This window comes from Paramormyrops kingsleyae, chromosome 12 (assembly GCF_048594095.1).
Source record: "Paramormyrops kingsleyae isolate MSU_618 chromosome 12, PKINGS_0.4, whole genome shotgun sequence".
Lineage (NCBI taxonomy): Eukaryota > Metazoa > Chordata > Actinopteri > Osteoglossiformes > Mormyridae > Paramormyrops > Paramormyrops kingsleyae.
In genome coordinates, this window is record NC_132808.1 from 19,553,228 (window position 1) to 19,570,852 (window position 17,625).

The 17,625-nt window shown below is 45.5% G+C and overlaps 1 protein-coding gene across 1 annotated transcript in view; it reads right to left on the minus strand.

The window, feature by feature from the left end:
* The window catches only part of LOC111842639 (glucosidase 2 subunit beta-like), a 106,373-nt gene that overhangs the window by 3,844 nt on the left and 84,904 nt on the right, over positions 1-17,625 (minus strand). Inside the window, exon 13 of the mRNA XM_023809482.2 lies at positions 12,391-12,462. Within this exon, the coding sequence (XP_023665250.1) occupies positions 12,391-12,462 (72 nt within the window). The remainder of the gene's footprint in view (positions 1-12,390; positions 12,463-17,625) is intronic.

The window sequence follows — 17,625 nt, forward strand, 5'->3', positions numbered from 1 at the left end:
CAATTTATATGTAATTATTTAGCAAACGCTTTTATCCAAAGCGGCAGTCAGCCAGACCCTGAAGGCCAACGGTGATACCACTCCACTGACCCTGGGATTTGAACCGGCATCGTTAACCCGCTGAGCCAAAAGTTCCCCCCAAAGCTTGAAAAAAAAAAACTCACAGTACTCTCCCCATTTCATATCAGGAAAATGTATATTTTGGTAGTGGGAATTTTACCTACGTAAAAATGTTCTGAGGGCCGAAGGGAAAATGACTGGTTCGAAAGATAACCAATCAGATTGCAGAGGAGGTGGGTCCAAGCAACTAGTGGAGGTGGGCCCAATAAATCTGATTGGTCTGCTCTACAATTGGGTCTGTCTGTCGTTTTTCCTTCTGCCCTTGGAACATTATTTGCGTAAGTGAGCGTATATTTTCCTGGAGACCCTTTGCTCTCTTTATACGATGTTCCCGTTGCATTTTAAATCTCAGCCTTGATTAAAGTCCACTTTTGGGACTGACCTTCCGCACCAGTGGACCTCAGAGCCGGGAAGCACGGTTCCGGCATGAAGCTGGGGGTCGGGACCCTTCCGAGGTGGTGCTATGGATCCCTGCGTGCTTCAGCTGTCTGACGGGGACGGGGAGCGTCGGGAGGGGGTGTCATTCAGAGGTCAATCACTTATACAAGTGAAAGAGCAAGGGGGAGGGAGGAACCTGCACTCTGGCTGATTGGCTTTTAGCACCCCTGGCTCCCCCCCCCCCCCCCCCATCTCTCCACCCCACCTCAAAGCTGCCATTCACAGTCATGCCGTCGTCGGCGAGAAGCCCGCTAAAAACATCCAGACAGGCCTGTCCTCAATCTCCCAATTCCCATTCTTACTTAGCTTCAAAAAATAGGCTTTTTTAAACCAAAGCAATTTACAGTCTCACCCCCCCCCCCACCTATTTATACAGCTGCCTATTTTTCTTAATTTTTTCCAACTCTCAAGTTAAGTCTCTTTCTCTAGGGTACAACAGCTAATTCGTATCCTCCAACCATCATGCCAATTGGCTGTGCCCCTGGAGATGCCAACTGTTGCCCTTGTAGTCATGAGGGGGGGAGGGGCTGAAGTGGGGGAACGAGATGAGGGCGTTTCCGGCAGGTGGCGTTAAGCACTGGAAGAGCAGATCAGACACCCACACTTTGCTCATGGTGTAACACAAGTGCCACAGACTCACAGCTCAGAGTATCTGCCCCCTACTGGTGGATCCACGGTACCTCCCTACACAGTGCACACCTGTCAAGTAGGCGACAAACCACAAAATGACTCGGGAGAACCACTGCATTTGACGCCGGTGAGGAGCCTTTCAGTCACAGTTGCGGGGGAAACATGCCTGTTTCTCCGAGTGAGAGTGAGAGAGAGCATCTCTGCATCTGTTTACTCCAACCTTCACGCACCAGAGAACTCCCCTAATTCCTCCATTCTCAGCATGCCATAGCGATTTAATGGGGCTTTAATGGAAAGGAAGGTAACGGCATTAACATGTACATCATTTATTGCTAAGACTGACGTTTTAATAGGCAATCGCATTCAAGCGATTTCCAAAAAAACATGCAGTTCCCCTAGTAGGTGGGGGACAAAGGAGCAACAGCAGAATTTAATTACAGCAGAGAATGTAAATAGATTTTCATTTGGTGGACGACAGTAAATTGTTCTCCTGTAATTTGAAATATCGTTTTTTGTTTTCTCTGACAGGACAAAATGTCACGTTGGAACCTGAATTCTGCATTATGAAAGTCCTCGGATATATTTTGATATTTGATGAAGTCATATGACACTGGCTTTCCTGACGGAAAACTCACTGAACACACACACAGCCAAATATTTAACACTGCTACACATAATGATGGCGTATAGTGCAAGGTATAATATTTTAATGATGCTTTTAATGGCAAGGCCAATTTAAAATGGAAGAGGGCACATCCCTTAATAGCACCTTCGCGTAAAGGTGACGCATTTTTATATCTTTTTAAAAGTTACACTGGAAAACACGTACTGTTGATGAGAAATACTACAAGGACATGGCGTTTATATGAATTATTCAGAACTTTTTCATTTGCTGTTACGTGCTTTGCAGTACATGTTTGCTAACAAACAGAGCGATCGATAAATGATCAATGACGATGCATTCTACCGGTCCCAAAAATATGGACAAACTATATTACGGTTACTAAAAAACAAGCAAGTAAACAGAGAGCAATATTCTTTTAAAAAGTATTTTAAAAATTGCAGTTTTTTTCCCCTGTACATAGGGAATTATTTTAGTCACTCAATGCTTATTTTAGGATTAGACCCTTTATTATATAATCACTTGTTTATTTTAGGATTTAACTCATGACCGTAAAATATACAATACTCTAAACCAGTGATTCTCAATCCGTGGGTCGCGACCCAAATTTGGGTTGTGGCAAGTCCTGAAAGGGTCGTGAGTCAGAGTTGGAAATGTAAGCATTTTAAAACCAGCAAGCTCCTATGCTGATCCACAATCAGTTTTCCCAGCCCCAATCCTAGAGTTAGCCTAGATAGATGGGTCTTGGGTCTGTAATTGCTCAGTCAACCAATCCACGAAGCCAAACCACAGATGCTTAATTTAAAATTCACTTGCACATCCAATTAGATTTGTGCGATAGGCGTTGATTGGCGTTAATTGCAGAGTGCACTGCGGGCATAATCATAGCGTTAATTTAAAGCTATACTTGATATAGGGTCGCGACTGAGCTAGCATGGTAAAGATTGGGTCACGGTGCAAAAAAGAACCACTGCTATAAACCACTTACCATCCCATGCAGAGTCACGGTAAGTTGGGGGTGATTCTAGGGGGGCCTAAGAGGGAAAATAACATTGGTATACAGTGATTTTGGTGCCAACGATATCTGAATGGTTTTATATTAAGTTTATGGTGCTGATTAAGAATATGACTTTGGTTTTGCCAAATACGTACAGGTCAAAGACAATTTAACAAAGTACTGTTTTCAGTTTGACTTTAATTTAACTTACCGTCCCAACTTTTTCTGATTAGGGGTTGTAACTGTCGGAAGTTGTGGCCCACATACCCTTCACAGATCATTCAAGACTGGTTTTGAAGTGTGGATGGTGGAGAAAGTGCTCAAAGCACTACATTTTCTTTTCCACTCTGCACCAGCCGGAAGAGAGGACTTCACAGCTGCAACATCATCCTCAAGATTCCCTCTACCTGTCTGTGGCCATCGGTGGCTCGAAAATTTGCCAACTGTCGAACGAGCGTTGGAAGTCTGACCCTCTATTGTGAAATATGTGTGAAGTCAAAAAAGGTGAAAAACCCAGGGGCATCTTCTTCTGGCTGCATTTGTGAAGCCCGAATGGATCCCCTTCTTCTGGCCAAACTACATTTTTTCATGGCCCTGTCATGAGCATTTGAACCATTTCTGGCTAAATACCAGACAGGTGTTCCCATGATGCCCTTCCTTTGGAAGGACCTGGCAGATTTGATCTGGGTAAATATTCACCACCACAGTAACAACAGCAATAAATGAACATGCAAACACGCACATGTGAACTTTACTCTAATTTTATTTTCAGACTCCTTCAATGCTTCATCATTCATTTCATTACCTAAGACACTGTTAAAGAGTCAAAAGACAGACCAAAAGCTATTGCATTTATCGTCACACACAAGTCGCATTGGGGGAATGCATTATTTACATGGATGTCCATTATCTCAAAAACTAGAACCAATTCAGCAAAAGTAATGTGATTTTTGAATCCAGCACCCTCAAAATACCTTAAATCCATTCAAAAAACCTGGGCACCTGATTTTTTTTTTTGCAGACCTGTGTAATTCATACAGAGAAGCCAGCTTTATCATTAGCCAATTATATGTTTTTAATTGATGAGTGACATGGGAGTTAGCATTCCAGGGGCCAATCAGCTTTCAAATAAGGCCAGTGTCCTGACAGTCCCGCTCCCAGTATACATTCCCAGCAGTCATAAAGCTATCCACCGCTGTCCACTGGAAAGCCACACTGATACAATGCTTTTCGACCTGCTACAGACAAATGGCGAGTTGTCATACAGTTTAAGACTTTTTATGGGCAAAATATTTTACTGGCAGTTCAACGGCGGACTGGGGAAACATATTTAGCATCGTTAATCTACCCCACCCCCCCCTTCATTTGGTTCCAACAAAAACTCTTGTTGTGTCATCAGAAGCATTCTTTTCACAATATTGTCAAGAACTGGCCTCAGAATACCAGTATTGTTTAATTAATGTTTAAGTCTAATCCTTATTAAGAATAATTAGCTTTTTAAAAAAAAGATGATTAGCGTTATGTTATTATGATAATAGGTTGAGCTGATATAAGCACTTCTTATTTTAAAAATATGTGGTAGCCAGTAATTCAGTTTAACTCCATCATGGTGCTAATCCGTGTGCTCCTGGCGATAAACCCAGAAAATCCACACTAATCCCATATAGCATTGAGAATGAGTTAGCCCCAGATATAGCAACATATCAGGCTGTCAAAGGCAATTATCATTTAGACAACTCTACTTGGATTTTATTCTGCGGTTCAGGCCGCACACCAAACACACGGAAGACATGGAAATTTAAATTAACCAGGCTTTCAAGAATGAAAAACTGATGATTATACTGGTGATTATTAACAATATAAAGCATTAACACAAAAAAAACAAAGGGATTATTTTTAAGGCTGACAGCATCTAAGTGTGATTGGTTGTAATCCACTTGCTGTTATGGTTGACCAAGGCTGCATTCTGATATTGACGGCTAACGTGTTTGAAGACCTAACTTCAGCTATTCAAATATCCCAAATACTGTGCAGGCCATAGCTTATCAATTGATCCATTAGGGAATAAGAAAAGCAAAGAGCGCTATATGATTTAAACTCATTAATCAGTGCGAGACGGAGGCATTTAGTGCATTCTTGCATACAAGAACAGAGTGGAACTGCATGATGGCGTGTATCAGGCAGGGAACACCTAGGAAAGCGAGAAACTGTTATCAGACTTGTGTTGTGGTGCTGGCATGTTCCGGAGCTTTCAAAGAGCATGTCAGGACAATGACATGTGGCGTGGCCCTCGGTCCACGCCGGCTTGGGACGTGGCCTGACGCACACTCACCATCTCCAGATGGTGGCCATTCTGACAGGATGTTCTGACCCATTCTGTCCCACCCGGCCGGCTGCAGTGACCCTTGCTTGGCCTGCCAACTCGAGCACCTGAGCACGCAGGTTATCCGGGTGACAGGACGCGTCACAGAAATCCAGCAGCGACCTCGGCAAGACGTCAGCACGCCTCTGCAGAGGTACCAGCAATTGGTTTAGCCGCAGTGCTGGTCGATAATCCAAACACATCATACTGGATTTGAACATCAGAAATGTTTACTCCAATTACAGGCCTGTTATAAGAGATGAGTCACTTCCATGCAGTCAGGTAGCCATCTGCGGTCCAGACAGGTAGTGGCCAACATATCACTAACAAATCTTGACTTGTGACAGAAAATAATTAGCCTAATTTACATGCAGCGTTGCAGTCATTCTCTGTTAATTGACGGTGATACGGAACCCACACCATAGCTAACTCTGAATCCTCAAATGTGCAGAACAATCAAGCCCGTGGGAATTTACTATCACAAAGAGGTAACCAATCACTTTTCCTTCTGCCCTCAGGACATTTTTGTTTAAGTAAAACTCACATGAGCAACAATCAAACACGTCAGAAACAGGAGGAAAGGGAATTTTTACCATGTAAACAAAACACAGGGGAGATAAGTAAAGATTAAATGGCAGGAAAACGGGTGAAAATCCAAGGTGCCGCATTCCTCAGCCCAATCCATTTCAGAGGAACATAATGGCTTATGATCCATGACATGAGCATCTTATTTGAGCATCTTATTTGCTATGGCCAGAAAGTCAATGTTATCCATTTGGACAAGCCGCCTTGAGAAATTTCCATGGTTACTCCATAGCAAAGGGGGTGGAGTTTATGATGCCCCCCCCCCCCTTCATTCTTGGTTCAGTCTCGCTAACTCAATTATCCATTACCTTGATAGGCAATGCCGTGAAAGCACTGTGAAATTACACGGCATATAACAATAGAAAATGAATGTGTTTGAGACGTAACACATCGGCATCCAGGCGTGAATCCCTGAATCCGCAATCCGCCTTTACGTCCACTGGCTCGGAAATTTTTTTTTTCCACCACAATTCACGGGCGGCATTCCCGGGTAAGAGGTCCACTCCAGCGGCACTTCAGCAAATGCCCTTGGCGCATTGAAAATGAGCCCATTAAGTTCAGCACTTTAATCTATAATTATGCTCTTGTTTTAGTGCGGCGTTGCCTCTCTGCAGGTTAAATCATCATCACTGAATGGAAAAGTAAAACCTTTCAAAATCGTATCAAAACAATTATGAATGCGACTGTCTTCGATGCAAACATGAGAGAACGACAATGATGCGACCGAGTTATTGGGCAATTCATGCAAAGCCTACCGCCTAAGGTCAAAGGTCAAACTGGCATCTGGCCTTGGCGTGATCGCTTCACTGAAAACCAGCATGACACATCTGCAAAATGTGTGCAAAATTGTATTCTGGCGATACAAGGGCCTCAACTAAGCATGGCTGCAAGCCGCAGAGCATCTCTCTGACCCTCTGGGCCAGAATGATCAACGCGCATGCCAGTTAGCCTCCTGTTCTCCATAAAACACTAATATAATGCTGCACATCATGAAAAAATAGAACTGGACATTGGTATACTAGGACTTAATAAAGCAATACGAGGCAAAATCTGAACTGAAGCCTGCAGATCATGCAAATATGAAAAGCAGTCCACAAGATGGCCATTCCTGAACGCCTACACTGACATACCAAGACAATTGCTCTCGCTACACACGACAGGTCACACCGTGATTCTGGCGACGTCCCAATCCCATGACATACGGCTGGCGCGGAATTCTCTGTCGTAGTAACCGGCAGCCGTAGGCTACAGACGACCATCGTTACCAGCTCAGTCACTTGGGAGACCCAACATTCAAAACACACATAATGTGTAAAACATGACGACAAGCCCCCAGGAATTATTAGCTGAGTTCCAAGTCGTTTTACTGCCAGATCTGTATGCACAACAGATTCTCAACGGACAAGCTCCCTCGCAAAACAAAAGGCAGAGATACTACTTTCCAGATGAATAGACGACCGCCCAGCTTGGGAGGGAATCCACTCTTTGGAACACGTTCAACCTCAACGTTATAGATCTGGTGTCTATAAAAACAGCCGGACGAAACGGACGAAATCGGCAGGTCGTGAACGCAGATTGTGTCGCCTCACCTGTTCTTTCCTCTGATACCACTCTCTGTATCCGTTTTTATAACAATGATGGACGAATGGGGGGGGGGGGGGTTGGCTGGAGGTGATTATTTTGAGCTGGTCAGCTGGTGACAATCCGTCCTGCTGGCGCATTTCACGATTCTTTTTCTCTTATTATCTACTGAGCTGTTTCTGTTCACATTTCAGGAAGGCACTGACAGTTAACACAGAGTCAACTCTAACTAATCTCTCGGTTTATAAATGCACAGCTGAAGCAGAACAACACTATGCTAATTAACAGTAATTAATCTTAAAGGAAAGGAAAATTGTTACTGTCAGAACTTTTCCCTTATTAATATTTAATAAGGCACTGGGGCATTGTCTTACATCCCACTGGAATGAACAATTATTGATCACAGAAACACATTTTCATAGCACTAAAGTAGCAGCAAGGTTTTCCAGACCAATTTCCATGCGTCTCTCTGCAAAAGCAAGACTCCCGCGGCCCAGTGCCAGTTTCAGGAAGTTAATCCCTCACACAGGTGGCCCTGCGGGGACCGACAAACCTGCCACTCGCGCCAACATGCCGCTTATTTATTCTAGTATTTTTCATCAAGACTATTTAATCACACGGCACCGGCGTGTAAAACTTCCGACCCTTAAACTGCTCATTTATATGCATCATATTGCAGGAGGAATCACTGATTATTGCAGCAAAATTGGGCTCTTTTGTGTTCCAGTTCCCAGTGTGAAGTGTGTAGCCTCAACTGGATTGTGAAAATAAAAAATGCCAGACAGATGGACAATATTGTGAGACGACTGTGGAAATTCTGCTTCGGTACTCCAACTCAAAACGCTCCCTAAACACCTTCACCCCCTATACCTCAAAGTACCCCAGTGCCTGACACAGGGCCCCAGTGAAGTGGGGGATCCACTGCATATCCTCCACTGAGCAACTGCAGGTCAGTAATGTTGCTAGGCTACGTTGCTTTACCATTTCCAAATATATTATTCAATGAAGCGGTTCAAGAGAGACATGCGGCTTTGAATACTAAGCGATAGGGAACTCGCCAGGCAAAATAAAAAGCGGGCGTGATAAGGAGAACCTGTTTTCTTCCTTTAAGAATAGATGGCACATTCACAGAGTACATATCTCTTTTCACCAGAGCAGTATAGATTTTCTTTTAACTGACTCAAAAGCCGTTGCTGGAAATAGGGGGCACTTATGCACGATACAGATTTGCAGAAAAAACACCCACACCAACCGCAAGTAGCACATTAGAGGCACGTGACCTTTGATGCGCTCGATGTCAAAGATGCCTGTCATGTTCGGGCTTCTTACTTTTGTGATTACAGATCTGGGGCCCTGCCTGGTCTCCAGATACTACCAACAATATATTCATTCATAAGAATCACACCCCCCGGCCCTCTCTCCCTGACCCCTAACGCTCTTTATGCTTCTTCGCCATTCTGCAAACAGTTAATAATAAGGACAGAACAGCCCTGAACTTGGCTAAGCTGCATGCCCTGAACACCGCACCCCATTCAGGTACACACGGGGGGAAGGAACACGGAGTAGTTTTACGCCAAAGGCCCCGCTTTCCACACGAGTCCCCCCCCCCCACCTGTTTATTTTTACACCGTGGGGGGTGTCCCTCTGCGAGCAGGTGCGGGTCCCTCAAGGTCACCGTCGGTGAGCCTCTCCCACTGGGTTCCGTTTGACCGACACGCCTGCGTCGTGACAGCAGCACTTGTTTTTGTGTGCCTGGAATGGGGGGGGGGGATGGGGAGTAGGTGCTCAACGTGAACCCTCCCCCCCACAGATGAGGGAGGGGGCAGAGCCAAAAATTTTCCAGCATGCTAAGCTTATGCATGTAAATACGAGAGTGCCGACAGAGAGAGGGTGAAAGAGGTAAAACAACAAATTGCGGCAGAGACAGGAGAGGGCTGTAAGCGTGCAGACTGTGCAGAAGCGGGGCCTACCATGACACATACTGTATTAATATTTAAATTGGAGAGTGATGGGGTGAGAGGTAGCTAGCAAAGAACGCCTTTCGCTGCAAAAAGGCGCTGTTCAGCTCTGCTATTGTTACACGCTCTGGGGACGGAGGATACAAGACTCGTTAATTACTCACTGGCACTTACCGGGGCTCGGACAACAGAGGAGAGCTCTCAGGACCGCCGGAGCGGCCCCACAACCATAGCGCCCAGAGGGATGGGGGGGGGGCGGGACGGCAGCCTCGGGGCACAGCCGGCGAAGGCCGTCATTTAACCTCATCAACCTGATCTTAAAGGGCCAGCTCACTACTGCGTGAGGGGGGTGGATCAGATTGACAGATTGTTTTCATGACTGCCTGGGTCACGTTTTTCCCCCACAAGATCACCCACAGACTCAGAAAGAAATTGTGAGAGGGGTGATATTTTTTCCCCTTCCCCAGCCTTCATTTCTCCATTTCATTTTTAAACAACGGCCATTTACTTTAAGACCGCCGCAGACACCCCCGGCGACCCCCCCCTGGATTATTATGATGGACCATTCCGTCACAAACAGGCAAAGCTGTCGCCGCACATGCTTTGTTATCATTACGCTGGTTTACGTCGCTGCCGCTGATCCCATTACGCCGCTGATCCCATTACGCCGCGCTCGCTGCTTGCCGAGTGGCCGTCGTAAGCCGGAATAGGAATGAACCAATCGGGATACATCAACACTCGCCTGCCCAAAACCATCTGTTTACAGAAAGCCGCGCCCTGGACGTGCCCAAGCATCACGGCGGGTTTTTAAAAGCACGCCTCCCATAATCAGTCCCTTAATGACGTGCCGATTCTTCCCAACACGAATATCGCGCATTTTTTTTAACCGATAACAATACAGAGTCACTCTCACATTAACTACACCCCAACTCTTGCATTAATGACTCAGCCTGATTCCATAAACAAATCAACTGATTTTCTATGTTTTTAAATAAAAACTTTCAGCCAACTAATACTTGTTTTTTTTTTGTAATATTAACAACCTTTATTTTTCGCTATGTGACGCACAAAGCTGCGTGATAAATGGTAGCGTTTAAATCAGAGCCCCGCACCGGTCCCTCCCACGATGGGGAGAGCAGCACATCGCATGCAGATTAATATCAGAACACACCGATATTCTGTAAGGGGCTGTGCTCTGAGTGAACGATAGCCTGTCTGGATAAAAAATGACTTATTCCCAGCACTGGGCTATGATTCATGCTTCTCCTGTGCACTCAGGAAAATGTGTGGGCTCTGCCCCCCCCCACCCCACCCCCACCAAAGCCACAATCCCCCTGCTGCAAACGATATTACTGCGTGTGAGTTATGGTCCATAGCATCCAAAGCAGTCATTTAGTTTCCATTAGCCAGCCTGAAGCAGATTAAATATTAAATAACCTCTTAGATGTGTTTGGCTTTCCGGGGAGTCCGGGTCGAGTCCAGCTTGAGTACACGCGCTCACCCCAGCCACCGTTCCCTTTAAGGGGGAGGGGGTGTCCTCTAAGGGTCATGCTGGCACTCTGCAGCCTACTCTCCATGTGGCCAGATGGTGGCGCTCCAGAGTTGAGCAGTCATGTGTTCCAGCACTGTCCAATCAGGTGGCAGGACAATGGGCTTCCCATGTGGTCCAGTGAGAGGCACACAATACTTCTGACCATCGGCGTGTCGCCGGACCTGGCCAGATGCACCTCTTAAAGGATGGGGGTACCTGAGCTTTCCACCATGGGCTCCGGAGGGAACCTTAAACATTTTATATATGTGCGTCTGTGTGTGTCGTTCTGTGTTTCTGTGTTTGTGTCTGTCTTTTCCGACCGACAAAGCAACAGTTTTCCCCGTGAGAGCCCCAGCCGTGGAGCGCATGGTAGACTACCTGTCAAACGGAAACAGCACTAACCCCGGTGAACATAAAACAGCATGAGTACAACCTCAGCATTTCATTGTTTTTTTATTTTTTTTATTTCAGCTTTTCACGTTCCAGCTTCGGCACAACATATAACGGAGAGGCAATTCCAGCAACATTAAGCATTAAAAGATTACTAAATGTCAACAAAATAGCCTTCATGTAATTACACATTATAAAGCCAGGCATGGCAGATGGCAGAGGGGGACTGGATGGGGCGAGATGACGGCAAAATGGCAAATGCCATAATTAAGACGTCACGCGCTTGAGGCACATAAAAAGGGTACAAGTTGGGTTATTTTTTCTGTATTTATCTCTACTTTGCGTTTTGTTGCATTTCTTTCTGTGCTACTGTACAAATAAACTTCCACAGGGAATCAAGTTTCATATCACCAATTCAGTGTCATTATCCATTATATACCATTTATAATTCACCTTACACCCCAGCCAGCAGACACCCATGACTTATTTACGGTGGCGATGAAAAAACAAGATCCCGAAAAGAAACATTTCTGGTAAATGTTCGGTTGAAAACTGGGAAACACTGCACCTACGTGAGACTCCCTGAAGGGAGAGCAGAGAGACTGAGTGTATAGAGTGGTATCAAAGGGAAGATCAACAATGAGAGATGTAACCAGAGACCTCTGAACAGCTGTACGGCACCAAGAGCAGCATCGCGGCATTGGCAGTGCAGGGAAGCGCAGAGCCGGGCTTTTCTCACTTCCATGCTAACTGAGAAGTATGGCTGCTCCTCTCATCCCTTTTCCCATTAAAGCCACATAATTCAGGGGCGGGGCCACTGAGGCACCGCCCCCCAGCGGAAATCTGATTGGCACCTAGAGCTCTCCATCCCGATTCAAAACATATCATTGGCTAAGGATAAGGTTGGCCCCTCTATATGAAATATGGCCCCTCTTATACCCCCTACCTTAAAAAAAAAATCTTACAATCACACCTGGTTGTACATCACAAGGATACAAATCAGGTTGCCTGTCTTTCCGAGCTGCCAGAGAAACCTTATTTTGGAGACAATTTAAGTCACAGCATACAGTATAATGTAATATCTCACGAGAACACTCGTGTTCTGCACAATGCTCGTTTATTTAACAAATGATGGATTTAAGCGAATATTTTTTTTAAAAGTGAAACCAGACTTACCCTAATGAAACCTCAGCCCCTGTGGAGCTCTTCTGGGTCACGTGACTGAATGGACACAGCGAGTAGGTGTACCTGTAAGAAGGATCAGGGGTGGATGTGTTACTGTCGTCTCAACACGATGGACGTTAATAAGCATACAGAAATATACATCGTAAATCATCATCCTCCTCCTGTGACGGATATTCTGGGAGCTGAAACCAGCACGTTCCTTTGAGCGCCATTGGGGATTAACCTTAACCATCTGCAGTGCAGGAGCGACACGGAGAGAGACTTTACATTAGTTAATCTATATTGATCCCAGGGGGAAAATTCACATAACATGTTTCAGACTGGTTTCGAACCCCCGACTGCACACGTGTTAGGCGAACGTTATAACCACCACGCTACGGCAAGGTGTAGCTGCGTCTGATTCCAAGGAGGGAAATTGGAAGCTAACTCCCAGACTTCCTTTCACAATATACACTGATCAGCCATAACATTAAAACCACCTGCCTAATATTAGTGTTGTAGTTCTCGAGACCGGTCTCGAGACCAATTTTTTGTGGTCTCGGTCTTGTCTTGGTCTCGACTCTATTTGGTCTCGGTCTTGTCTTGGTCTCGACTCTATTTGGTCTCGGTCTTGTCTTGGTCTCGGACATAGCGGTCTCGATGGGATGGGGAAAAAAAGAGAAAACTGCACATCCTCACAGAACAGTATCATTATTTATTACGCGCCTCAATTCAAATGCAACCAGTCAGATGCATCCATTTCAAAAACGTTACTTGGTCTTAGTCTCGCCTTAGTGTGTCTTGGTCTTGGTCTTGGACTTGGTCTTGGTCTTGGTACCCTCAAGTCTCGGCAGTGTCTTGGTCTTGATACCCTCCGGTCTCGGCAATGTCTTGGTCTCGGTTTAGGCGGTCTTGACTACAACACTACCTAATATTGAGTATGTCCCCCTCAAGCCACCAAAACAGCTCTGACCCGTCGAGACATGGACTCCACAAGACCTCTGAAGGTGTCCTGTGGTATCTGGCACCAAGACATTAGCAGCAGGTCCCTTAAGTCATGTAACTTGCGAGGTGGGGCCTTCATGGATCGGACTTGTTTGTCCATCACATGTCACATCTGCTCGATCGGGATCTGGGGAATTTGGAGGCCAAGTCAACACTTTGAACTCTTTTCCATGTTCCTTAAACCATTCCCGAACAATTCCTGAATCATGACCCCATCGCTGGTTCATCAGTTTGCCTTCCTTGGACCATTTTTGGTAGGTAATGACCATTGCAAACTGGGAACACCCCACAAGACCTGCCCTGTTGAAGATGCTCTGTTCTAGCTGTCTAGCCACAATTTGGCCCTTAGTCAAAGTCACTCAGATCCTTACACTTGCCCATTTTTCCTGCTTGAAAAAAAACCAAAAAGTGGGCCAATTTTTTTTTCCATAGATGTAGCACGGTGCACTGAGAGATTCTTTCCAAAACAAACATGTAGCCGGCAGAGAGCCGGGAATGACAAGAAGCCATTACACAGGCTGAATTACTGAACGTTATGAGGATCTAAGGGCCGCCTACAAGGGCAGGGCCATAGGGGCACTGGCCTCAGCTGAACGCTGATTGGCCCTCACAGCGCCACCTCCCCTGTCGCTCATCAATTCAAAACATACCATTGGCTAATGATGAGGTTGGCCTCTTTGTATGAATTATTACCCCTCTAATACCCCCCACCATGGAGGCCCTACATAGCCTCCATCATGCCATGACCAACTGCCCTTCACGAGGAAGGCGGAGCCACCCACCGCTCAGGAAGGCCAGTGAGGAGCCTGTCACTGGCGGGGGGGGGGGCAAGTCAGCAAAAAAAAATATCAAAGAAGACACAGGAGATGGCTGCAGTGCGACAGAGGAGCAGCGGCACTTTAACAGTTGAACCAAAGCATTGATTAGAACAGTACAAAGTGAGTGGCTAAGAGAGGAGAGCAGAAAGTAGCACATGCACCGGACATCAAAAGCGGCGGGAGAGCAAAGCGAGATGAAAGGAGAGCGAGGTCAGTGATTGGCTGCCGCTCCCGCGAACGGCGGCCTGTTTGCGCACTGCATTAAGCACTGTTTCGGGCGTTTATCCTTTAATGTTGGCCACATATCTGGCGTCTGATGATGTGATGTCACCACATCACTGTGTCAATAAACAGGCCCCTGGAGGAACCTCTCTCACACACACACATTCTTATACAGGCATCTCAGATGTTGCTATAAACCAGTTATTCACAGCACACCGCCACTCTGCCGTGACTCTGGTCCCCAAATACTGAAACAGCAGTCTGCTTACAGGTAGTAACGCCCAGGGGGGTCGTTCTTATGGATCTGCCCGGATGAACACAGCCAGCACCACGGTACCAACGACGTCCTGCAGCTACTCGGCTCAGTCCGCGGAAAACGTGGGTCGGCCCAGCGTGTCGGGAAATAAACTCCACCGCCCCCCACCCTTGCGGAAATGCTCAGGGAGCTGGTGTCTAAGCAGATAAGGCAAGATCTCAGAGAAGGAGGGAGGGGAATCTAAATTCACATCAGATAAGAAATCATTCTCTGGAGCTCCGGTTAAACTAAATAATAATATGCAAAAAGGTATCGGAGCGAGAAGCAGATGAAGGCGCAGGCACCGCACGTCTCGTGCCGCTGAGACTGCCTGCTGACCGACTTCTCCTTCTATACCTCAGTCTGCAGCAGATGGACGTTTATTTTGCACCCCGTTGAACAGGCCTGCAAGAGAGCCTCACATAAGGCCTTCCCACCAGTAGGGGGACCAACCATGACAAAGGCTAAAGAGGTGTGCATATGGCCTGGGAGAATTTAAGGAGTATGGAGAATATTGAGATATTGACTGGAAATGAGAACTGCGTAGTTTCACGGAAAATTAAATCCGTGTACTGTTTTTAATATACAGCGCAGAGTCAATACTGGTTCTTAAACCGCAGCATGAAACAATGCAGCGAAATCTTGTAGGAAAGAATTTTCTAAATATCTGAAAGCGTTATGATGTAATTTTCAGGCCAAAACACCCACTCCTGCCTGTCGGGACGGAAAATAACGTTAACTGGGTGGGAATAATGCGTCTCCGTGGGGATAATCAGTTTGACGCGCTTGACATTTTGGTTGACACCATAGGACAATGACGGATATTACATAATACTATAGAATTAAAAAGCTCCAAAAAATAAATAAAAGAGACAGAAATACGAATGAAAATGAAGATTTGCATTAAAATGCGCTACGCTTTTCCATTTTCGGCTTGGTGTTATGACGGCTTCGGCCTTCTTCGACAAGTGGCAGACGTCAACAGAGCTACGTCGAGGATGAGAAGAAACGAGGAGAGATGGTCAGCGAGCCTCAGCTTAAGCCGAAGCCGCTTCCACCATATCTGCATTAACGACTAATTAAAGGCGATGGATCTGGCCACCGTTGGTGTCGGTCAGACACAATAAGGGCTCACGGCGACTTGATTAAGTTTTATTCGCGCGATCCCAGGCCGGGAGTGGGGAGGACAGGGGGCAATTACTGCTCCTCTCTGGCATGTTGTGCGACAGCGTGAGCCGAGTTCACAGAGGTGACGCCGGAAGCTTGGCGCCAACCTCAACATGGGCTAATTGGCTTACGGGCAACTCCCCACATCTGCCTTAACTGTGAGGCGTGTCAGAGGTGACAGCATCCCTTGTAAAATACTGCAACACCTCTCCAGTTAATCATTTAACTTCGAGGTTTGGGTGCGGGAACAAAATCCATTATAATCTCAAAAATGCTATTTTACCATGCGCACAGTAGATGGACAGAATGGAAATACCAAATTAGCACTCAAATAAATCTCAATGCATAATTAATGTGATACACTAACTCAGTAGATCCATAGTGCAAATGATTTAGCACCAGGCCCAATTTTCTGAAGATCTACTCTTTCTACATGATAAAGACAGCCAGGCTGACTAATGTCTAATGATCTATCTAATGGACACAGGGGTTGGGACACTGGATAAGCTTTGATCTACAGTGGTGTGATCTACGGTTATCCAAAACGAAATATAAATAATGGACCATGAATTTCAGTGGATCGCCAGAAACACCGTACTCTCCGCTCGCATTACATCACCCACGATAACTTAATATCTATCACTGTGAATTAAATGGCTGTGTCAGAGCAGAAATTAATGAAAAAAATAGCTTCATGACTTATTAAGCGCATAAAGTTGTACATTAATATAATGAGGTGAAATGCCCATCAGCCCAGTGTTTTCATTACTTAACTGAATGTGTTTTTGCTTTGTGGCATTTTAGCAAGTCTTATTAGCATAACGCTAACCTCCCACGACTGCTTTAATACGGAGATGCACATTTTAAAGGCTAATTCTTATTTATTTATCCCAACCCCTCCATTAACTATTCTAATTAAATAGTCAATCTAAAATCTCAAGCAGGATTAGAGGATAATATTTCCACATGAAGGACAACAGGGCCATGAGAAAATGTTCAGAGAGCTCTCATAGCTAGCAGCTGCTCATCTTACCGTAATAACTGTAGAATTATCACCTCAAGTGAAGGTTGTGCACCACACTGCTGTCTTTATTATGTGCTCATTTAATTGGTCAATCATGGATGAATGTGTGTGTCCAGTCACTCATCATCCAGTAACATATCTGCACATAGATGATTGACAATTGATGACAGACTGGGAGACAATCCTTCTGGTAGCTCATATACTTAGGTTTACATATCTGAATGACACCTGAATCTGATAAGGATCCCCCCTTCTGAATGAAGCACCCTCACTGCTCTACTGAAGACAAACATCCTCTCCAGAATTTTCATTCCATAGGAGGTAATCGCCATTTATGAGTTCAGACCTGAGCAGCACTCAGCGTAGGTCAATCCAGCCAACTTCAAGTTTACATCAATTTCCCGAATGATACACTATTTGCTAAAACGGCATTTTAATTCCCGTCTAATGGCTCCGTATACGACTCATTTATAGCCGATTGTATTTTTGCTTTGAGTTCTTCACCATGGTTTAGGGGTGAATTTTGACTGCCCGTTTGTTTTAAGGAGGATAAGAATTGACTAACAGAGCAGAGCTCGGCCACCTCCCACGGGTTCTCAACGTACAGCTCCATCACAAAACCAGGGAGATACACAGCTAGGGAAACAGACAGATTCCTCCTGCATCTGCGGAGACCACATTCCATACAGAGAGCTTCACATATGAAGAAAAAAAAC